At 49.1% G+C, this 23,917-nt stretch overlaps 1 protein-coding gene across 3 annotated transcripts in view; it reads right to left on the bottom strand.

Annotated features, from left to right (window-relative positions):
* Positions 1-1,091: 1,091 nt before the first annotated feature.
* Positions 1,092-23,917, bottom strand: part of IGF2BP1 (insulin like growth factor 2 mRNA binding protein 1) — a 48,280-nt gene continuing 25,454 nt past the window's right edge. For 2 of the 3 annotated variants that reach the window (XM_043470668.1, XM_043470675.1), the window contains 13 exons: positions 23,646-23,694; positions 23,077-23,128; positions 17,187-17,250; positions 15,756-16,037; positions 14,900-15,034; positions 13,808-13,930; positions 12,804-12,939; positions 12,057-12,179; positions 11,604-11,723; positions 10,727-10,801; positions 9,893-10,024; positions 9,370-9,483; positions 1,092-7,690 (listed from right to left, as the gene is read on the bottom strand). In XM_043470668.1, the coding sequence (XP_043326603.1) occupies positions 7,598-7,690; positions 9,370-9,483; positions 9,893-10,024; positions 10,727-10,801; positions 11,604-11,723; positions 12,057-12,179; positions 12,804-12,939; positions 13,808-13,930; positions 14,900-15,034; positions 15,756-16,037; positions 17,187-17,250; positions 23,077-23,128; positions 23,646-23,694 (1,498 nt within the window). In that variant the 3' untranslated portion in view covers positions 1,092-7,597. The remainder of the gene's footprint in view (positions 7,691-9,369; positions 9,484-9,892; positions 10,025-10,726; positions 10,802-11,603; positions 11,724-12,056; positions 12,180-12,803; positions 12,940-13,807; positions 13,931-14,899; positions 15,035-15,755; positions 16,038-17,186; positions 17,251-23,076; positions 23,129-23,645; positions 23,695-23,917) is intronic. The other variant, XM_043470683.1, reaches the window with a different exon arrangement.

Genomic DNA, 23,917 nt, shown 5'->3' with positions numbered 1-23,917 from the left:
ATGGACTGTATAGTCCATGGGGTCACAGAGAGTCGGACACAACTTAGCAACTTTCAGTCACTCACTGCTATATAAAGCTTCCCCTAAGGCTTGAGAATCATGCCCCAACATCTACCCAATTATTTGGGAAGGCACTATAACAGCAATACTAAAACTAGTCCAACCTTATCCCATCCCATCCAGAGTCACTGCGCAGAGGACGAGGGTAGGTGTGGTGTCAGTGTACTTAATAAATATTTCCCACTGTCCCCTGTGGAAGTCAAGGTCTCACTGATGTGCTCAGTATCTGGGGCTGCTTAAAACAGGGGGAGGAACAGTTCTTAGTGTGTTCATTCTACCCGACTTCTAAGGGTAGCCACATCTGTCCACTCAAAAGATAACCTGCGTGCATGCTGAGTCACTCAGTAATGTCTGACTCTTTGAGACCCTGTGGACTATTGCCGACCAAGCTCCTCAGTCCATGGTATTCTCCAGCCAAGAATACTGGAATGAGTAGCCATTCCCTTCTCCAAGGGATCTTTCCAACCCAGGGATGGAACCCCAGTCTCCTGCACTGCAGGCAGATTCTTTACCTTAAGCCCAAGATAACCTGGAATGACACTTTAAATGGGGAGTTGTTCCTCTTTTAAGGAAAAGGCTGGACCAAGAATCAGGAGAGCCAAGTCAGGGTCCAGGCTGTCTTGCACAAGGCTGTCCCTCCACTCATCTAGTTTTCAAAAAGGAAAAAAAGAGAGGGCAAGGTCACAGTAGATGGTGACCGAGCTCCCTTCCAGGAACCCTCCCCCATCAAGGCCATTGGCATCGTTTTTCTTACAGTAGGTATCAGGAAGAGCAGCTGTAATTCCTTTGCAGACATTACTCGACATTTTTAATAGTGAAGGCCTTATACCAATATGCCAAGGGAATTAAGAACAAGGCACCATTTAAAAGCCACTCTTCTTTTACTATCCTGTAAATATAAGAAAAATGCCTACTTTGAACCTGAGTGGCTCTGGTCCCTGGAGACCAAAGCTCCAACCCCAGAAGTCTGACCATCTCAGCAACCAGATCCCCCAAACCCTCCGAGACATACACTCTCTCACAGCTTTCAATATGTTTCCTTTTATTTTGAAATTGAAACAACGGAATCAAGTGATTTGTAGCAGAAACAACTTTCATGGGAAAGAAAACTGGAGTGCTCATCCAGCAAAAGAACAAACTCCAAAAGTCTGAGCCAGCCGCCCCATCTTCCCAGACCAAGCACAGAGCAGATTAAAGGGTGGGAGAAAGGGTACAATCAAAATTTGGTGGTGACAGCTGGCCGATTCCCAGCAAAGTACAACTTCCAAAGTGGCCACAGTTACAGAACAGGGTCACACAATCACAGGCACAAGTCCCCCACTCCAGTCCCCACCAAGTTTTGCATTCATAAAAATAATTTTCCACTTTCCTAAGTGATGTCTCAGGACTGAACGCAATTCACTTTGCCTCAGAAGGGACTCTCTTATTCTGGTTCCTGGGATCAGGATCAACATGTTGGAGTAAGGGGAGGATTCAAGTGGTGGTAGAGAATGTTTATTCCTCCTGCTAACTCATTATCTGCTGAAATTCATTTTGAACACCTTTACACTGCAGTAGGTTATAGAAACTTGACACAAAAGGGTTACAAGTGCCCCCCGCCCCCCCCCCCAACCTCCACAGGTTGAAATGGTGAGTCCAGACTTCAGCACCGCCACACACACAAAGCCTTCGTTCCGTGGGGCTGAGTGAAGTCACCCGGCTAAGAAGCAACAGGGAGAGCACAGATAGGAACTCACCGACAGGAATGAGGTGCAGGGTGGGGCAAGCCAGGGGGGCAGACTGCGAAAGCTGTACCTGTTAGAATAGCACATTATCTCAGACCAGGTGGAGAAAATTGCCGAAGAGTGAAACTTATTTGTGGGGGAAAAAAAAGAGAAAAGTTTAGGGAATTAAAACAATCCAGCGGTCACTGGAAAATGTCTCCCTCTTAAGAACTTTTTTTTTTTTTGGCTTTTTTTTTTTTTTTTTAATTTTTTGGAAAGTATTTTTAAGGTAATATTTTTTTTTTTCCTTTGGAAAAAGAAATCTTTTTCCCCCCCTAATCTAAGCAAGTGGAGTTGCCACTACCTAATTTATCTCTATTGTCTTGCTAAGAGGTAGATAAAACAAAAGTGAAATGGGGCTTCTATGAGGAGGTCCATTAGAGGGTGGGGAGGGGCTGGGATCGCCCAGTGGAACTCCCCGACTACAAAGGCTCCTGAAGACCAGAGGACCAGGCCCTCGGCCTCTCAGGATAAGGGATCCTGCTCCACCTCTCCAGAGCCCACCGTCCCTGTGAAGACTGGGAAGGGGTAGAGGAGGTGGAGAATCTCAAAGAAACCCTGTTGAAGACGACTTAGCTCCGGCTTCCCCAGGCTTCCTGGCTGTGGGGCTGAGTGGCGGGTCCCAGGCCAGGCCCCACATCTCACCTCCTGGCAGCCTCCTCTGGTAGAAGACAGGAGGCCTGTCCTCTCTTACCCCTCTGGTCCAACAAGATATGGCAGGTGAGAGCACGGCAGGCTGCAGGGAAGAGGTGAAGCAAGGGTCCCCGGGGCGAGGAAGGCAGAAAGGCGGGGGCCTAATGACCAGTCCTCTCAACCCAACCAATGAGTTATCTAGCAGGCACGCCCATTCCTCAAGGACAAACCTTCTGCGGCATAAGCCTCAGCTCACTCCTCCTGGCTGGGATCTACCCCCTTACTCACCAGTCCCAGCCCTCGGTTCTAATCTCACTGTGAGGATTGAGGTAGTTAATCCATTTATACTCGTAGCATCCATCATCTGTGGTTACTCAAAACACATGCCCCGAGGAGCTTCCTGCTATTTCATTTCAGAAAAAAATTCTTTTGTCTCGTCCATCCAGATTCAACCAGACTAAGGCACCAGTAACGGCGCCATCAGACTGTGCCCCCAAGGAGGTGCACAGGGCTGAGGGTCAGGGCTGGGGCTCCAGCCCTCACCCTCTGAATCCGCCTTCAGTCATGAGGCCTCCTCCCTGTCCTGTACCCCAAGAGAGAAGTCTTATGTATCCAAAAGAAAGAAACTGCAGTTTTCAGCTGGTGTTGCCCTAAGTCTGAATACAAGAGAAAAGCCCTGCCTCTAAATCACCAAGAGTTTGGAAGGGAAATGGCTTTATGTCCCCTGGCACCGAGGATCCTTCTTCCATCTTCCTGCAGTTACTGGGGCAGGCTGTGCTGTTTTCCTCCCACCGGTTTTCAACAAATTGGCATGTTTTGAACATCAAAGCCTCTAGGATCTCCGCGTCAACACTTCAAGGGGAAGGGGGACCTCCTACCCTTGAGTGAGAGAAAGGAGGGAAGGTGGACTAGAGGCAGGAGCTCGGGCGGTCCCTGGGGGGCTCTGTGAGGTAGTTACGCAGCACCGCGGTTCCCAGTGTGGCAGAGAGTATGTCTGGGGTGGGAGGAGGGGAAGGCACCCTGCAGAGCTAACTGAGGCCCCTCCTCGTTGCCAGTCTGCCAGGCCTGAAGAGAACTCACAGTGCTGTCTCTGCAGTGGGGGCGGGGGATGGAGCGCAGCCTCACAGGGAGGAGCCCCCAACCCCCCTCCTTCCCCAAAGTGCAACCGGAGCCACTGGACCCCTTCTCAGCTCCCTGTGCCTTGGCACACACCGCCCCCACGTCCCCCAGGAGCCTCAGAAGGGAAGGGCCGGATCTTTTAGCCCATACAGTTCCCGGGACCTCTCCCCCTCTCAGACAGCCCAGGTTTGGGTTCAAAGGATGGTTATTGCTTTGATTCAGAGATGGCGTCTCTCACAGCCTGTCTTTGGCACAGGGGAAAATGGACACACAGAACCAACTGGAGCGCTCCCCTCCAGGGTTCTCGGGTTCTACATGGGGTCTCTTCTGCCAATCGTGAGGCATAACTTAACAGAACAGCCCCCACTGCTCCCAGAAGTGGAGAGCTCGGGGTAAAGGAAAAAAAAGACTGAGAAAGGACCGGGAGGAGCGCAGGAAAAGAGAAGAAGGTGATGAACTCCCTGTCCCTAAAAACGGCGCTCTCCTCCCCAGACCCCTCCGGGAGCCAAGTCCGCAACCCAAACCGCGAAAGGCAGCCAGACCCTCAAGGGCCACTGGGTGTCACCGTCAGACGCAGCTTCAAAGTCAGGGAATCAAACCATTTTGGTTTTTTCACGTGTTCCACAGAATTAAAAAATACACCCTAAAAGTGATGGTCTTTTCTTTAAAATATATATGTAGCTCACACACATATCAGAGCACAGAAGTTGTTTTTTTTAAAAGTCACTGTTTTCAGATCATCCAAATCTCTCAAGTGCATTTCACATTAACTTGTTTTCTCACCAAGGATGGGGAAATGGAGGTGATGTGCAGGGGGCGGAGTTGCCCCAAGACCTGGCCCAGAGGTCAAAGGTGGAACCACCAAGACAAGCCCTTTATCCTGCTAAACCTTAACCACCAAACCATATTCCTTTGCTTTCCGGTAGCGTAACTTGCACAATTTTCCTGCTGGGCAAATATCAGCCATGCCGAATCCAGGTTTGACAGTCCCTTGCCACACTCCTGGTCTCTTCTGGGAGCTGAACCAGCCAGAGGGAAAGGATGTGGGCTGCAGGTGTGATGGGAGCAGGATCCCAAGCAAACTGAACACTGCAACAATCCCATTTCAGGTACTGTGGGGGTTTTATTCTGATGGCACTTTGAACCAGATATCAAAGCATGCTTGCTGCTGGAAATTCACCTTAAATCACTAAATGGCCGATGTCTGAATGTTATCTGCTTCATTTTGGAATAAAGCATATAGAGCCAGAAATACAAGTTGGGAGACCCTTTTCTGTGGTTTGGACAGGTGGGAAGCTTAATTAAACTGGCCTGGTATCATCTCTAAAGGCTTTCCTGCTTCCTCCTCTTTGGGGCAGACAGTTCTGGGGGTCTATAAAGGAACGTCATGGGAAGAAAGTAACAAGACACCAATGAGGCAGGAACCTGTCCCCAGCTACATTCCCAAATCCCTTGCCCCTCCTTGCCACCCACCACCCTAAATCAAGGATTTATAAGTGTGGGCCCGCTGTTAGAATCAATCACATCAATTGAAAGAAGATGAGGAGACAGAAGGGCCAGTTATCTGTTTGTCCCTTGGTCTACTGATAAAGACCAAAAATGGCAAGATGGGACTAAAATGAAATAACAGTCACAATAAATGAAAAGCACTGCAATGACAAACCAGGTGGACCTCTCTGCGGGTGAGAGGGTGGCTTTGTCTCTTCCACCAATGGAATCTTGGCTCCCATATTTTTAGAGAAGTGTACATTTTTTTAAGGGTTTGTTTTTTTAGTTATTATTTCTCTCCTCGATAAAACGGAGGCAATACTTTTAAAATATCTCAACAGCACCACTGGTGGGAAAAAGCCGGGGTGCCCTTTAACCAAAGGGGGGAGGGGAGACCACAGGCCAGCTGCTGGAGGCTGTTGCTTCGCCCTTGGGGCCACAGCTCTGCTGGGCCTGTCAATCTCATCAGGCAAGATTTTCCCGGGAGAGGTGGGTGGCTTAGAGATCAGAGCCTGGCCCTGGGCTCTCTCACACGTGGGCCTTCCCTCTGGGCCCAGCCTCCCTCCAAGGGGCAGCACCGGCTGCCTTTCCCACAGGGCCTGTTCTCCATAGAGACTTCCTAAAAGAGTTACACTGGCTCATGTTGTAAGAAATTATGAAACATAACTTTCTCGTTTTTTTTTTCTTTTCATTAAAAAAATAAAATATTCAAGACTATCAGCTTCTCTTTTGCTTTGCTTTTCTTTTTTATATAAAATATCAGCAAGCCGCAAAGAAAAAAAGATTAAAAAAAAAAAAAGAGGTGGGGGGAACAAAAAGGAAAGTAATTGCTGAGGTAACTTCATACCTTGAGGTAGTTTACTTTGCGCACAGCATTACCTGACTGACTCCGCCCACATGTCATGGTTGTCTGGTTGGTACTGTTGTTGCAATGTTGCAAGGAGGGGAGTCCCGAGCGTGGGCTCTTCCACACGCAGAGGCCTTCCTCCCTTCCCAGCACACTGGATAGCATTGTCCAAGGTAGCTAAAGTGCACCACCCGGCTAATCTGCGCTGACGATCAGCACACGAGGAGGGGAGGCCAAACCTCATTTAACTGACGGCTGCTGTCTTCCACGAGGGCTGAACTTAAAATGGGACCTTACTTGAGCCTGGAAAATTAATAAATTAAGCTTGTTTACCCTTTTGTGCATAATGCTGCTGGTATTTTGAATTTTGTTTCTTTTAGGCACACATAACATCAAGCCAACGACTCGTGCAGGCAGAAACCATCAGTTAAATACGCCTCTAGGATAAACACAGAAGCAAATACTCTCCGATTTACTGAATATTCGTAATAGATGCCAAATGATGGACTTCAGCTTTTTCAGGAGCTCAGGGGCGGGTTGCACATCCCACCACCACCAAGGGAACAGTGCCGTGGTGGGGGAGTGCCCCGCAACCCCCGCTTCTGGGAACCAGCCCTTATGCGAGCACGTGGGCCGGGGTGAGGGCACAGTGGCAGCCTTTGGGGCCACTCAAGTCCTCCATGGAACTGAGACTTTATCAAGGGGAGTTAGGGTCCCCTTCCCAGTGCTCGTATCCAATCATTAAAATAGACTAAAAAAATATAAAATCTGCCTGAGAATGGCAGGAATCAGGGACAGCACAGTGGTCAGCCCCTGTCCCACTGAGCAGTTGGCACCACCCATGTGCTCCTGGACATGGCGTGGGACTCTCACGGTTAGAGGGACACGAACGGGGCAGGAGTCTTGGTGGGGAAGCCCCGACCACGCGGGCAATTTGAACTGCACCAGTTTCTCAAGGTGGTGATCTGGAATCCATCAGCCACAAGGGCACTCCTTTTAAACGTGGATTACTATTTATTTTAATCATCTGTCTCTCCCATTCTTTATTCCTCGCTATTCCTATAGGTTGGTTAGGAAGGGATCGGAATTAATCTACAGATGCCGATGCGTCTTCTCCCTTCGAGTCAATAATATACACAAAGCAATGCACTGGTTCCCACTTTTGCCAGTAGCAGAAAGATGAGCTAATCAGTGTGAATACAGGAAGAGGTGATGTCAGGGCACGAGAATAGAGGTATTTTAATCAATGAACCAAGGAGGAGAAGGCTGGAAGGGCTTTAGGGTCAAGAAGTAAATCATCCTTTGAGATTGATTAAAACACCCCTCTGCATGTTTTAAAAACCTGAAGGAAATTTTATTTCTCTTCCCACTGGGGTCTGACCCACCCTCTCGATGGGACCTGGAGAACTTAAAACAATCCACGTTTAAAAGCACCCTGAGCTAGAATTTCCAAGGTGACACCCTCAGGGGTGGGCAGTGTTGGGCCAATTGGTTGGGTGTTTGGGGCTGAGAGATCAGGGTTCCTCACTGGAACAACTTTCTCAAGCACGTGGGCAAACCTGATCTACATCCCGGCCCAAGTGTCCCTGATTCCCGCTCATTCTCAGGCCTGCTGGGGAGATCATGCTCTCGATTTCGGCCTGTTGTCCTTCAGCCGACATGATGGGGGTCGACGTGAAGGGGCTGGTCACTTCCTCCGGGCCTGGGCCTGGTTACTCTGTCCCTTTTGGTGCAGCTGTTTGACTTGGGCCAAGATGTCTCGTATCTTCCGCTGAGCCATCTGCAGAAAGAACACGTGAGAGTGAGGATCTTCAAAGGTGGGGAGAGACAGCCCGACTGGTGAGACAGGCCACCGGGGTCTGGATCCTGGCAACAAACAGATCACACGGGACTTAGAAGAAAGGTAAGAGAGGGCTGAGGGTTAGAGTGACAGAAAGTTTCTTTGCCTCTGAGCAGACCCTGAGCACCCACTCGATTCATATAGGGGAGTGGAGGAGAAAAGCAGTATAAAGTCATTCATCAGAATTTAAAACATGACCAAGCTGACACATGTTTCTCAACTCAAGGGGGAACTCCCTAAGTTTCCAGGAGTATGTGTTGTCAGAAGATCAAAAATCAGGAGGCCTTTTCACCAATCACAACTCCACTATGCATGTAAATATCCAGGGAAAGGGGATGAAATGGGATAACCGAAAGGTAGTGAAGTAAGCTCCACCGTGAAAGTGGAGAAAACAAAGGACCGGTATCTTTAACTCTTTCCTTGTTAAAAATTTCTTCCCTATGAACAAAGGTTTTGTGAGGGAAACCAACTGTCCACTGTGATTCACTTGACAGAAATATACCAGAATGTCTGCTTTCCATAAGATGAATGACTGATTTTCCTGGTTAAAGAGAAAAGTTGGTCTAAGTTGGGGAACGAATGTGGAGTTGACATTTTTATATGTTAATGCCTCCTGTCAGCCCTGTGCTTAATGTTTTATAAAGTTTTTCATTTAGTTCTCATTCTAACCAACAAAACATACCCCCCCTTCAGTATTTAATACATCCTGGCTCTTCTGCATCCCTGAATACATCATTTACTCTCTTAACCTCATGTTCCTCATTTGTACCATGAGGTTGTTATGAGGACGACATGAGTTAAGAGACACCACATAGAATGGTGCTTGGTGTAGCAGGAGCACCCACAAATCTTAAGATAGTTTTCGTGGCTATTAATTGTTCCCAAAGGACTGTCAGAGAAAGCCGCCATGCCACACTGGGGTCTGGGTTCCTGTTTGGCCCTTGATTTCATGAGCAGCCTCAGATGGGCCAAAACCTGCTGTGACAGGCTTATCCTCTGGGAATGGAAGGGGTGGTATCCAATAGCCTTCACAGCCTTCCAGCTTCAACAATCGGAGGTTTTAGGAAAACCCCAGTCGTTTCAATCACCCTGTAATCTGAATCTGATATTGCCCTCCTTTCTAGACTATGGGGTCAGTCCCAATGCTGGGCACTGCTGACGGGCTCACTGGAAGCAGCACAGAAATGGACGGTGAGTGCCAGGATGAGACCAGGAGGCTGGAAGAACTGGAAGCAGGATGGAGCAGTGGTTCTGGGAAAGAGGAAGGAAATGCACTGGAAAAGGGCAACCCATGGTGTTACCCCACAAACCAGACTGGGCAGTGGCCAAGACACATTTCTCTTCTCCAGTGCAAAAGAGAAGGACTGTGATTAGACGACAGTGAAGACTATCAACATATCACATACAGCACGTAACATTAATAGTCACTGTACATAACATATACCTACGAAAGTAAGTCAAATCACTGTCCTTACAGTCTTAAGAGGGAATAAGATATCTACACATCACACCCTACACCTGGAAGAGAAGAGTGACCCAGGCCAGAGGCAGGCAGAATCCTGCTCCTCTGATCCCCAGGTTCCTGCCACCCTCCTGTGATGGGGGAGTGCCATATGTACCTGGCTGGCATAGAAATGCCCGATGATCTTGACGATGACCTGGTCATTCTCATCAGGAGTCTGGTCTCTTGGCACCACCACCTCAGCTGCTGTCAAATTTTGCAGCTCATTCACCTGGGGGCAGGGGTGGGAGCAGGAGGACAGGTCAGAGAGGTGCTTGGGTGCTGACAGTGTCAAACACGGATGGCAGTGGAGGGAGGGGCAAGAGGTTTAGTCACTAGCTGGTAGAAACTGGAGGATTCAGGAGCTGAGCTTGGAGAGCAGAATCAAGTAAAGGGGCAAAGTGCAAGTACTAAGGTTGAGCATCCCTGGAAGTGGAATGGCTACCCACTCCAGCAGTCTTTGTCTGGAGAATCTCATGGACAGAGGAGCCTGGCAGGCTACATGGGGTTGCAGAGAGTCAGTCACAACTAAGTGATTCACACTCAGAGATCACTCAGGGTGGGGAAGCAGGGGGCCAGGGCAGAGCTGTCAGGTTCAGGGACCAACATCCAGAGCTTTCAGCCTGACCCTCATGGCTCACCGTCTTGCCACCTTTGCCAATGACCCGGCCGGCTGCTGACGCTGGCACCCGGATATGGGTCTCCAGCTTTACTTCTTCCTTGGGACCAAAAAAGTTCTCCTCCTTGAGTTTTCCATAAATTCTTCCCTGAGCCTGAGAAAAGGAGGTCATTGTTACGTTGGCAGTACACATATATGTGACAAAAGGGAAGCTCCCCAAGCCCCACCCCCTCGTGCGGGGTGGATCACCACCTAGGACAGGTGACAGGAAAGGTCCACAGCACTAACCTGTCAACACTCCTTCTGCTCACTTGTAACACTGGGAGGCCTGGGCAAAGTAACTGAATATGAATACGTAACTCCCCAGACGAATACAGTACCTAAACTACAAACCAGACCTAAGGGGTCTGGGAGGCTTGCATGGACTCGGACAAGTAGGGAATGGCCTGAGTGGCGGTTGGAGGGTCACTCAGCGGCAGGCTGCTGTCACTGCACGCAGCCTAGGGCTGTCCCCCGTCTCCAGCCCTCCCTAGATCAGAATAAGCTACTCTATCAGCTCTTTAGCTGTCTGTCAGAAGTCCGAGAACCTAGGAACGTAGTAGGGACATAAAGGAGAGAAGAGCCTTCCTTAGTCACTACAGCAGAGGGCAAGGAGATGGCCTTCTTTTCCGTGTGCCTATTCACTTTCAGGAAGCAGAGGGGGAAGGCGTTAGAATGCAAGTTAAATGTCAGTCTGAAAGCAGCTGGGCAGCCCCGAATTTACAGGGAAGCTTAAAATCTGATGCAGATTTGCACTCTGACACAAACTTGATTGATTCCCCTGGGTCCTACTCGAAAAAACAATAAAGACCAGAACCTTGAATTGGGCTTCTGGGGGTCCAGTGATGATGACCATACGAACTTTGGAGTCTGGAGTTTCAGGAGGAGCAATCTACAAAGCAAACACTGGTCACAGATAAGCGCTCTATCGCCCCCTCCTCCAGAACCCTACCAATACCCTGCTTCCACTCCCCACTTCTGATGGCCTGGGGGGTGAAGAACAAAGACCCCGGACCCAAGGCTATCGCCCCTGTGCCAAAAATCTTACGAGGACATAAGTGCCTTTGTTTCTTGACGTGTTCTAAGTAGGGACTCCCTGCTCACCACCCAGGAGAGTTTAGTTGAGTCCTGCCAAGAGGGACCACTGGTGGTGGTGGTGGTAGAGGGGAATGGACTGGCCTCCCAGAGAATTTCTGGGAGCCCTTATTCACCAGAGAACATACACTGCATTTGACCAAAACCTTTCAGACCACTGAAACCAATGGCTTTAGATTTGTGAAATTTAACAAAGCATTCCTTCACTGTGACAGGTTCTCCCTGACCAGGGAAGGTGGAAAGATGGCTAAAATTTACCGAGCAACCACTGTGCCTCAAGCACTGAGCTGGGGGCTTTGGCTGCATCATTTCAGAGTATTCTGATCACTACTATGCTGACGGGGAAAGGAAGGCTCGGGTACTATAGCTCAAAAACTGCGACTGAACCCAGTCAGTCTTGCCTGAACTGAAGCTCTCCTGTGCTATGATACCACTTCCTCTCTTAGTCTGAAAGCGAAGTCGAAAGCAAAAGGAACTGGGACCCCACAGGAGAGAGCCCTAACACTAGGCAGATGGGGTGTCTGAGAACCAAAGGAGAGGGTGATGGGAGCAGAGCGCCCTCACACCCCGGGAACCAGAAGGAGAACAGAGCTGGTCACCTTAATGGAGGCGCTGGCGAAGCGGGAGAGCTGTTTGATGTGCTGCCCCTTCTTGCCGATGATGGCGCCCACCGCCTGGGCGGGAATGAACACCTGCACCATCTCCTGCTCTGGAGCCTGCTGCCAAGACAGGGTATGTCATTAATGCAGCTCCAGTCACGGGGCACAGCCCAGAAGCCCCTCCGTGGCCCTGCCCTGCACCGTCAACGAGGAAGGGGTGCAGCACCCAGACACCAGCCTGGGCGACATGCTCTGCAGCTCTCCCGATGCCCCACAGGGACAAACGGAAGCTGGGCTAGACGAAGAGGAAGAGTGCTGCCGGCACTGCTCCGGACAGCTAGCGCTAGTGGCTGGGAGCCCTTCCCTCGCCCTGTAAATTGCCAAGTATCAGGCTCCCACAAGGAGCTGGGCCCGAAGTGAGCTCACGGACAGCCCAGGGTCCCCTGCACCTACCATAAAGGAGCTGTAAGGCGCAGCTCCGGTGACGCTGCTGGGAGGCGGTGGCACTGCACTGGAGGAGGCTGGAAAAAGACCTACAGCGGCCAGGTTCAGGCCGGGGATGAGATGTGACTGCAGCTGAGGAAAAGAAGACGAAGAGAAAGAGGTTGGCTCATTCGGATGGGGCCTGGTAGCTCCTGTCCATGGTGCTGGCTGAACAGGAGGGTGAATGGGCCAAAACAGGAGAATGGCATGCTTTTGCCCCAAACCTGCCTGCCCCTCTGGTATTCACAACTCTCACATGAACACGAGGGTTCCCACCTCTGAGGTGAAGGGACACCGTTTTAGACCCTCAGACGTCCTTCTTCTCCAGCAGTCCCTCCCCTCTGATGGAGGCAGACCTCAGGCGACAAGGTGGGGAAGATGGGTCTCTGACTTCTAGGACTCACATTTTTGGTCATGTGACCCACATCCTCACTCATCTTTAAAAACCAGATGAAAACTAGGAACCTTCTCCCCCACTAAAGTGTACATAAACATGAAGTTTACAGAGGGAACCACAGACCTCAAAGCCCAGGACTGGATCCCCACTTGCACCCAAGAATCAAATGAAAAACCCCTATTAATTCAGTGCTAAAAGGACTGATCAATCTTGAAGTCCAAAAGCAAAGTCAATGTTCCCACGACCCCAGCATGTGAACACCCACCCACTTGGAGACCCACTTCTGCTCCGGCTCCGGCTCAGAGGCATCTGACACTCACGCTCATGGCAGCCACGTCGTTCTCATAGGCTTCCCGCACTTTCTTCATGATCTCCTGCTCAGCCCTGCAGCAGTTCTCGATGGCGCCCTTCACAGTGATGGTCCTCTCGGGGTTATAGAGGGTGAGATCCTGCAGCCTGGGGCAGGGAGCAGAGCAGCATCAAGCTTCCGCTGACAGGCCAGGACCAGGAAAAGAGCCTGGCTGAGGACATCACAGCCACGCTGTTTCCACATGATGTTTAGTTTGGGGCAAATATGAATAGCTCTGTCTCTGGCCTTCAGCTCGTCCCTAGGGCAAGGTTTCCCTACAGGGAGGTGAGGACATTCGGCACAGACTGGTAAGCAAGGAGGGTGCTCCTGACTGGAAACTTCCCCAGTGGTGCTAGACAATCCATCTTCTGTGCCTTTCTGAAGCAGAGCAGGTAATTTGCTCACAGGGAGAGGGAAATGGCAACCTACTCCAGTGTTCTTGCCTGGAGAATCCCACGGACGGAGGAGCCTGGTGGGCTGCAGTCCATGGGATCGCAAAGAGTCAGACACGACTGAGCGACTTAACTAAGTCTCTTCACAAAGTCAAGAGACACAGTGTTCACAGAAGGGCTAACGGATCCGTCCTGAGAAGCAGGCCATCACACAGAGCACCTGCTCAAGGCTCAGGAAAGGATCTGGGTCCGTCCTCTCCCCGTGGCCTGGCAGTGTGCCGGGAACACTCCCCCGTACTGGCCCCTGGCAGCAGGCTCTCTCCCCAAGATGCAGAGCGAGAGAGACAGGATGCAGCTGCCGAGGACTGAAGAGGCAACACCCTAACCACAGCCCTCCCTCCCACAGCGGTGATGGAAGGACTCCAGCCCTTACAGATAAATACTCTTCATCGCTGCTTTATCTATCCTTCAATAAGCAGAAACTGTATCCGACTTATGGGGCAGGTGCTAAGGATGGATAATGAACTATGCCACCCTGGGGGCCCAGGTATCCCACTCGCAGAGGGAGAGGAAAGTGCCTTACGAGGAAATGGTGATTTTTGTCTCTGTGTCCTGCTCCACCTTCTTCAGGTTGCGCCCTTCCTTGCCAATGAGACGCCCAACAAAGTTATTATGGGCCAGGATCTTCAGGGGAACCTCGTCAGCCCTTGGGAAGAAGTGAGGGACAAGAGCTCCTTAGATGGCAGGCCGCTGCAGATGGGGGTTTCCGGGACAAACGCCAGAACCAAATCGTGTTTTCAAACAAAACCATGAAGATCAGTGGGAGAGAAATGGGAAGTAGCGACAGATGGCAAAGGCACAAGGTCACTATGGGTGATGGGTGTGTTCCTTAACTGGTGATGGTTTCTGTAAATATACTCGTATTAAAAACTCATCCAAGTGTATACTCTCAAGGGGGCATACTATAGAATTTAGCTCAGTTGGTAAAGAATATGCCTGCAATGCAGGAGACCCTGGTTTGATTCCTGGGTCAGGAAGATCTGCTGGAGAAGGGAAAGGCTACCTTCTCCAGTATTCTGGTCTAGAGAATTACACGGACTGTATAGTCCATGCGGTCGCAAAGAGTTGGACATGACTGAGCAACTTTCACTTTCATAGAATTCTATGTACCTTTGGGTTAGTGGCTCAGTTGGTAAAGAATCTACCTGCAATGCAGGAGGATCCGGTTTTGATCCCAGGGTCGGGAAGAGCCCCTGGAGAAGGGAATGGCAACCCACTCCAGTAGTCTTGCCTGGAGAATCCCAAGAACAGAGGAGCCTGGCAGGCTACAGTCCATGGGACGGCAAAGAATCAGACACGTTTGTGCAATTTCTTTCACAGAGTTCTATGCAGCTAATAAAGAACAAGGTGAGCCTGTGTACTGATGCACGACAATGAAAAAAACAGACTGTACAACAGCATGTTCATGATGATCCTATTTGTGCTAAAACACATGCATATACATACATGTGCACGTGCCTACGAGGGCACAGCACTGCTAGGATACACGGGGCCTTATTTACAAGGAGGAGGATTCATTTTTCAGCTTTCACCCTGTTGTACAATTTCTGTGTCCCCTATTTGTCTGTGTTAGGAGTTGAGGAGGCGGCAGTGCCCAGAGAAGCTAGCGCCTTACGTTTTGGTGTCCTTGGCCTCCTTGTGCATAATCTCCAGGATCATCTTACAAGCAGAAGAGCAGCCCTCAGGGGTCGAGTGGACACTGATGGCCTTCTCGGCAGCACCGGCATTCTCCTTCCTGTGCACGTCGATCCTAACAAGCACATGGATGGTTAGCTGTCCCTGGTGAAGCTCCTCAACCCAAAGTACAGGCCTGCTCTTCTTGGAACAAGGCCAAGTGCGGAACTGAGACAGGCAAGAGAAGGGCAGCCTGTTGCTATGGATTCTGTCTCAGTCAGGAGGCGGCAGCCGAGAACGATGGCATCTCTCGGGAATCCAGGGCTGGGGATCAGCAGCCCTCAGCTCTGAAGCTGCGTTTCCCCCTTGAAACAACTATAAAGGGAAGGTACACTGTGTCAAATTAAAAGCAAATGATAAAAGGGTGCATTATGAATCAGAACACAAAATGACCTGCTCTGTTCCACAGATCGGCTATAAAGATTAGAGAAGAGCAGTGGCTGTGTGCAATGGGAGACAGGTCAGGACTACACCCTCTCACTGAGGTCCCTGACTGGCCTGTCCTGCTGCCACCGATAATCAGTGTTGAGGTCACAGAGCACCAAGGAGAGGCTTTCTTCCCAAGACTAGTTTTGCTCCATGAAAAGTTCTACAAAGAAACGCTTCTTACAACTAGTGTGTGGCCCAGCCATTGCCACCAAATGGCACATCCCAGGCTTATTCTATCTCCCAACATTTCCTAAGAGGTAAAGTTGAGCTGAAACCCCCTCCGTGTGTTTCTAGGAGGGACCTCGCCTCCTGGGCACCAACCACTGTTTCCTGGCCCCACCTCTACCTCCCCTGCAGCCATGACTCACTTGGACTGGGTCTGTTTTGTGATGTTGCGGATGGTGGCCCCCTCCTTGCCAATGATGGCGCCCACATATTGGGTGGGCACCAGGAGCCGCAGGGGGATGTCCACTTGCTGCTGTTTGGCTGGGGCCCCAGCTGCCACAGGGGAGCCCTGGCGGGGCTGACCCCGAGAGCCAAAGCCTCCTCGGCGCCCGTTCTCAGGACCCTGTGTGATCTGCTCATCAGGAATGTAGGAGACCTTCAAGGCGTGGTTCTCTAGCTGGTGGCCATTCAGCTTCAAGATGGCTCTGAGGACAGAAAGAAAATCTACCGGTCACTCCAATCCATGCCAATCACACCAAATGCTCTCCAGGTATAAAGCACTCAGTTGGGTTACAACATGGAACATTCCAGAAGAAAGGGACATGACCTCCTGCCCACATTCCCACCTCCACCTTAGAGACACCTCCTGTCTAAATAAGACATCAAATAAGGTAGTATAGCAAAAATAAGCTAATTCCGTTGAATTTGGGGATTGGCTTGTTAATTTCAAGTCTCCAAGTAAACTCCATGGAAATAGAAGAAGTGGAAACAGAATGGCTTGCACAAGTTTAAGTCTATCTGGAATGTCTGCAAACCAGGACTAGCGAACACCGAAGGGAGGGGCCATGCGCCATCCATTCCCTGGGCTGATGCTGGTTAGAAATGTTAACAAAGCAACAATATGCATTAGGAAGTAAGCAAGTGTGGACTTAAAACCAAGTTAAGGCCCATAGATTGGCCGCAGGGACCTCCAGAAAATTCTGAGCACAGCAGACACCTGAAAGAAAACCGAAGGTTTGAGAAAGTGGTACAGTTCTAAACTAGGTTGGAGAAAACAAATGGGATAGAGGCAACATGTTGAAGGAACAAGAAAACCATCGAAAGCAAAATGTGGCAAAAGGCCCACAACAGAATATAAATGAAGTCTATCAGTACCAATGGGGTGGGGCAGGGTGACTCAACCAAACAGCTAGGGAGCCAGAAATTGTGGATGTGATGGGACTCAAGGTGATTCCTGAGACATTAATAAAATGTCTGCTTCTGCCACATCACAAATCTTTTAGGTCTCAGTTCCTTCTCATCACCACTAGATGGCGCCATCAACACAGCAAAGGACCCTATGGTTCTGCAACCAGAGACCTATCAAAAGTCAGCATCTTCTAAAGAGGATTTCCCACCTTCTCAGGGGACTTCTATGGGTCTCTCCCTTCAAAGCTTATCCTATCAATCCCAGGGAGGTTTCTGAACCTTTGAGATTCCTGAACCAAAAGACAAAAAGTCTGGCACTGGTTGCAACAAAATGAGAGGTTAGGCGGGGACTGGGGCCCATCCACACCCCATCCTTGTCAAAGCAGGGGCACCTGGCTCCCAACAACCACAAAGACCCTCCCTATCCCACTTCTGGGTCCACTCACTGCCTGGTCTGTTCCCGGTTGGAATAGGTGACATTGACCACTGCCGTCTCGCTCTCGGTGTTCACTGGGGGAGCAAACCAGAGATCAGGGTTAGAGCAGTGAGTCCTGGAGATGGCACCAATGATGTTCTTTAAAGGCTCATCTTTGAGGGCCATGCAGTCAGGAAGGAAATCCTTGAAAGACAAAGCAGAACATTTCCCCTACAGGCCCCTTTCATCACAACTCCTGGAAAATTGACATTAGCCTATCATTTTCCTTTAACTTTAATATGCCTTCCTTCGATTTCCCTGCCAGTGCTCAAGAGAGCCAGGCATACAAACGGATGTGCAGTCAACATATCAGCAGTTATGCAGCAGAGAGAACACACATTCACACACACCCGAATCTGGAAATAAATTTATTCTTAGAAAGAAATTTAAACTAGTTAAAAATCACACACAGAGTGAGATCAGGCCAAGAAAACGTCTGTAAGGACCTCCCTGAAGAGACCTGAGAAAACACCTGTACCCACTTTACAGCGCCCGAGAGGATTCACTGATCAAATGCAAGTATGTCAGCACCGAGCTGAGGAAGCTGACAGGAGCGGCTGCCATGGAGTCTGGGGGGCAGGTTCTGGGAACGGACTTGGGTTGGATGTTAAGAGTTCCATGTGATCTGGCCACATACTCTTCCCCCATTTTCAATTAATAAAATTAACCTCTGCTTTATGTGTCACTGTCTTGTGATTTTTGGGTCCCCTAGACATTCAGAAAACTAAGATCATGGCATCTGGTCCCATCACTTTATGGGAAATAGATGGGAAACAGTGGAAACAGTGTCAGACTTTATTTTTTGGGCTCCAAAATCACTGCAGATGGTGATTGCAGCCATGAAATTAAAAGATGCTTACTCCTTGGAAGGAAAGTTATGACCAACCTAGACAGCATATTAAAAAGCAAGACATAAAAGAAAATGCAAAGTAATTAGCCTCCAACTAATAAAAATAAATGGAAAAAAAAAAAAAAGCAGATACATTACTTTGCCAACAAAGGTCCGTCTAGTCAAGGCTATGTTTTTTCCAGTGGTCATGTATGGATATGAGAGCTGGAAAGCTGAGCGCCAGGAAAGCTGAGCGCCGAAAAATTGATGCTTTTGAACTGTGGTGTTGGAGAAGACTCTTGAGAGTCCCTTGGACTGCGAGGAGATCCAACCAGTCCATCCTAAAGGAGATCAGTCCTGGGTGTTCATTGGAAGGACTGATGCTGAAGCTGAAACTCCAATACTTTGGCCACCTCATGTGGAGAGTTGACTCATTGGAAAAGACCCTGATGCTGGGAAAGATTGAGAGCAGGAGAAGGGGACAACACAGGATGAGATGGCTGGATGGCATCACCGACTCAATCGACATGAGTTTGAGTAAACTCCGGGAGTTGGTGATGGACAGGGAGGCCTGGCGCGCTGCGGTTCATGGGGTTGCAAAGAGTCGGACACGACTGAGCAACTGAACTGAACTGAACTGAACCGAGCGACTGAACTGAACCAAGTACCCTGGTAGCTCAGACAGTAAAGCGTCTGCCTACAATGTGGGAGACCTGGGTTCGATTCCTGGGTCAGGAATATCCTCTGGAGAAGGAAATGGCAACCCATTCCAGTACTCTTGCCTGGAAAATCCCATGGACGGAGGAGCCTGGTGGGCTACAGTCCATGGGGTCGCAAAGAGTTGGACACAACTGAGCGACTAAACTTTCAGACGTGCCTAGAGAATCCCATGGATGGAGGAGCCTGCTGGGCTGCAGTCCATGGGGTCGCTAGGAGTTGGACACGACTGAGTGACTTCACTTTCACGCATTGGAGGAGGAAATGGCAACCCACTCCAGTGGTCTTGCCTGGAGAATCCCAGGGACACGGGAGCCTGTTAGGCTGCCGTCTATGGGGTCGCACAGCATCAGACACAACTGAAGCGACTTAGCAGCAGCAGCAGACGTGCTCAAGAAAGCAGGGCTCTTTCTTAGGCTTAAAAATCACTGCAGATGGTGACTGCACCCATGAAATTCAAAGACGCATGCCCCTTGGGAAAAAAGCTATGACCAACCTAGATAGCATATTAAAGAGCAGAGACATTACTTTGCCAACAAAGGTCCGTCTAGTCAAAGCTATGGTTTTTCCAGTGGTCATGTATGGATGTGAGAGGTGGACCATAAAGAAACCTGAGCACCGAAGAATTGATGTTTTTGAATTGCGGTGTTGGAGAAGACTCTTGAAAGTCCCTTGGACTGCAAGGAGATCAAACCAGTCAAACCTAAAGGAAATCAGTTCTAAATATTCATTGGAAGGACTGATGCTGAAGCTCCAATACTTTGGCCACCTGGTATGAAGAACTGACTCATTGGAAAAGAGCCTGATGCTGGGAAAGATTGAAGGCAGGAGGAAAAGGGGACAATAGAGGATGAGATGGTTGGATGGCATCACGGACTCGCTGGACATGAGTTTGAGCAAGTTCTGGGAGTTGGTGATGGACAGGGAAGCCTGGCGTGCTGCAGTCCATGGGGTCACAAAGAGTCTGACAAGATTGAGCAACTGGACTGAACTGAGACCTGCTCAGCCCTGGCATGGGGGACTTGGACAAAAAAAAAAAAAAATCCACCCCTCCCCCCACAACACCAAAGGCACTCATCGCCACAAAACTGCAGTGCAGACCACTCTCAGCCCCTCTGGCCTGTCAGTAGAGCTCTCCCATCCCAATGGAGAGGAAGATTCTGCAAGAATCTTCTACCAGTTAAGTGGAAATACAGGAGTGAATCAAACCAACAAAACCTCTGCTCTCATGGAGCTTAAACATACTAGTAAGAAGAGAAAGCAAAAAGTATAATAAGCAAAGACTGTGAAAAGATGCTAAGATAATGGACTATTCAGTTCAGTTCAGTCACTCAGTCGTGTCCTACTCTTTGCGACCCCATGAACCGCAGCATGCCAGGCCTCCCTGTCCATCACCAACTCTCAGAGTTTACCCAAACCCATGTTCACTGAGTCGGTGATGCCATCCAACCATCTCATCCTCTGTCGTCCCTTCCTCCTCCTGCTCTCAATCTTTCCCAGCATCAGGTTCTTTTCCAATGAGTCAGCTCTTCGCATCAGGTGGCCAAAGTACTGGAGTTTCAGCTTCAACATCAGTCCTTCCAATGAATACCCAGGACTGATCTCTTTTAGGATGGACTGGTTGGATCTCCTCGCAGTCCAAGGAACTCTCAAGAGTCTTCTCCAACACCACAGTTCAAAAGCATCAATTCTTCGGCACTCAGCTTTCTTTATAGTCCAGCACTCACATCCATATATGACCACTGGAAAAACCATAGCCTTAACTAGATGGACCTTTGTTGGCAAAGTTATGTCTCTGCTTTTTAACATGCTATCTAGGTTGGTCATAACTTTCCTTCCAAGGAGTAAGCATCTTTTAATTTCATGGCTGCAATCACCATCTGCAGTGATTTTGGAGCCCAGGAAAAATCAAGTCAGCCACTGTTTCCACTGTTTCCCCATCTATTTGCCATGAAGTGATGGACCATTACTCAACCATGAAAAAAAATTAAATCTTGCCATTTTCAGAGATGTGAATGGACCAAGAGCACATTATGCTTAGTGGAATGTCAAAGAAAGACAAATACTGTGTGATATCACCCATATAGGAAATCTAAAAAATACAGACGAATATACATGCAAAACAGAAACACAGATACAGAAGACAAACTAGTGATTACTAAAAAGGAGGGAGGGACATCAAGGGTATGGGGGTAGGGGGTACGGAACTGACAGATACAAACTACTATGTATAAAGTAAAATGATAGGAATTCCCTGGCAATCCTGAGGTTGGGACCCAGCACTTTCACTGCCAAGGGACTGGGTTGGATCTCTGGTCAGGAAACTAAGATCCCACAAGCCAATAAATAAATAAGTAAACAAAGCAGTCAAAGGACAAAAATATATTGCATAGCACAGGGAATTATAGACATTATCTTGTAACAACATTGAATGGAGTATAATCCTGAAAAATACTGAATCACTATGGTGTGTAACTGAAACTATTATAAAACAACCATACTTCAATAAAAAAAGATAAATTCATGTTCTCCCTGAAAAAAAGCAGAAGGGGTTGAGTGCTATGGAGAAATACAAATCAGGGAAAAGGAGGTGGTGGTTAGGGGTATAATTTCTCGTAGGGTGGACAGAAAGGGCATTGCTTAGTAAGTGGCATTTGCGCAGACGAAGAGTTTATTGTTACAAAAGTAAACATTTCCCATTCTGTTTTCTCCAGGGAGCAGGCATCGCCCCCAGATTCGGTGTGTTATGGTTCTCTGGTGAGCCTCTGAACTAGCAGTGACCCCTGCTGGGCACCCCCAGTGAGCTCTCCAATGTGCTCCCAAGCCACTGCTGTCTGTCCAGGAGTAACTGAGTCATCAGTCTAAGACGTAAGCAGGACTGGACAATGGTTATCAGGGACTGAGCAATGGCTATCAGTGCTTCCGGGTATGTCCTGGTGCTTATAATAAAAACAAACTCCAGAGTCAGAGCAGAAGAGAACCTGTTCGACTGATTCAGCACCTCAGATCTTTGTGCAGGCGAGGATTTTAATCATTTGTAATGATTTACAGCTTGCCCCTTTCCACAAAGAATTTGGAGATGAATATTTTGTCTCGTCCAGGTTTCTTAAAGATCTGCAAACTCAAACCATTTTGTCTGCCTAATGACCAAGCTCTACTTTATCTCCAGCCCAAACCACTTCAAATTTTTATTCATTCATTCATTTACTTTTGGCTGAGCCGGGTCTTCACTGCTACACACGGGCTTTTTTCTAATTGCATCGAAAAGGGACTACTCTCCATTACAGTAGGTGGGCTTCTCACTGCTGTGGCTCCTTTTGTTGCAGAGCATGGGCCAGAGGCGCAAGGGCTTCAGTAGTTGCAGCTCAAGGGCTCTAGACAGCCAGCTTCAGCATTTGCGGCACCTGGGGCTTTGCTGCACCATGCCCCATGGCATGTGGCATCTTCCCTCTTCCCAGACCAGATGAAACCCACATTCCCTGCATTGGCAGGTGGACTCTTTAACCACTGGACCACCAGGGAAGTCCTCCAAATTTTATTTTAGCTCATTTCCTCTGAAAATAACTTATAATCTTAACCAATGGAGAAACTTCAAAAATCATAGCAAACTTTTCATGATCTAGAATTCTTTTTATCCTTTCTCCTTCTGTAGGCCTACTATTTTTTTTTTTGGCTGCGCCAGGTGTAATCTGTGGCATGTGGGATCTAGTTCCTCAACTAGGGATCGAACCCAAGCCCCCTGCATTGGGAGACGGAGTCTTAGCCACTGGACCACCACGGAAGTTCCCGTGGGCGCAGTCTTGAGAAAGATTTTGCCTGCCCATCAATATGTGCAAAAGTTTTTTTTTTTTTTTTATATTAACCAAAGACATCCGCCCACCCTCCCCTCAAAAAACACAACCTGTTGATTATTTCAGACAAAAACCAAGAGTTATGAAGCTTTTTAAGTAAAATGGCTACAGATTTACTTAGCTTGCATGCAAAGCTTCCATTCTGAACCTATTCCTAAAATCTTGGGAACCTGTTACTACCTTGGCTGGGCCAGGGAGACCCCATTCTGGGAACGAGTGACTTTGTTGATTCTCTTATTAACCAGAGGAGAAGCCAGTTCCAGAGAAGTAGCAGAGCCAAAACTGGGACACTCCACCCTACCTCCCTTCACAGTACCCTCTGGCTGTCTTTGTTTGGTGCTCCAGAGAGATGTGGTACCAGAAAACGAAGCAGAGCAGATTTCCGTCCTTCCGCCCCACCCCGCAACTCCTCCAACATCCATCTACCCCTACCCCACTGCCCCGCCGCCCCTATCCACTCTTACCTTGCTCGCAGTTCTCCACTGTACCATACTGAGCCAGCAAGCTGTCCAGTACCTGAGAGTAGGAGGGAGTGAGTACGGCTGCCCTGAGTACCCCAAGTCATCACTGGGCACACCACTCACCCCAAAGCACTGGGAAAGCCTCCGGTGGGGACTGAACATGTTACCTGCTTGGTCTGCCCTTTCTCAGGTACTAATGCTGGTGGTAATCCATCAGAATTTCTTCACAGAATGTACTTCAGCTCAAAAAAGAACTTAAGGTCCTTTTTGGAAGCAGACCTGTGGCACCTGGGTCTCCAGCCAGTCCTCTGTCATCACTAAGCTTGGGGTTCAGGGGATACCCTTTCCCGCCTCCCTGTTGCCTCTCACCAGAGGGAATGCCCAAGAACTCATGCTGGAAGTCTTAGGTTGAGGATGCAATCCAACTGCCCACCCCCCCAGCCCCTCCCCCAGCATCTCTGGCCTAGCACCAAGCCCCCAGGACCCTCCCAGTCATCTCTGCCACCTCAGGCTAACCAAGACTTCCCTCCCAGTCTCCATGACCCCACTAACAGTTTCCCCTAATCACTTACTTCCCATCGAAGCTGGGGTGGAATATTTCGGATCTGTATTTTTCGACTCCTGAAATTAGAGAGAAAACATCAGTGACAGCTCTGGATACTTTAGGGGCCTGTGATCTTGCAGGTTTTAGTCCTCGTTCCAGTCTATCTTCCTACCTTCTACTCAACACCAAAGCCTTGGAGTCTAAGAATGATAACCTTTGGGAATGGAAATTTGGCCTTTTTAGAGAGTGAAATACAGTGCGACCACAGATAGGAAAGCCAAAACCAGGTGCCCTAAGCAC

Source organism: Cervus canadensis, chromosome 1 (genome assembly GCF_019320065.1).
Source record: "Cervus canadensis isolate Bull #8, Minnesota chromosome 1, ASM1932006v1, whole genome shotgun sequence".
Taxonomy (NCBI): Eukaryota; Metazoa; Chordata; class Mammalia; order Artiodactyla; family Cervidae; genus Cervus; species Cervus canadensis.
Note: the sequence above shows the minus strand (reverse complement) of the source record. Positions and strands in the feature narration are given on the sequence as shown.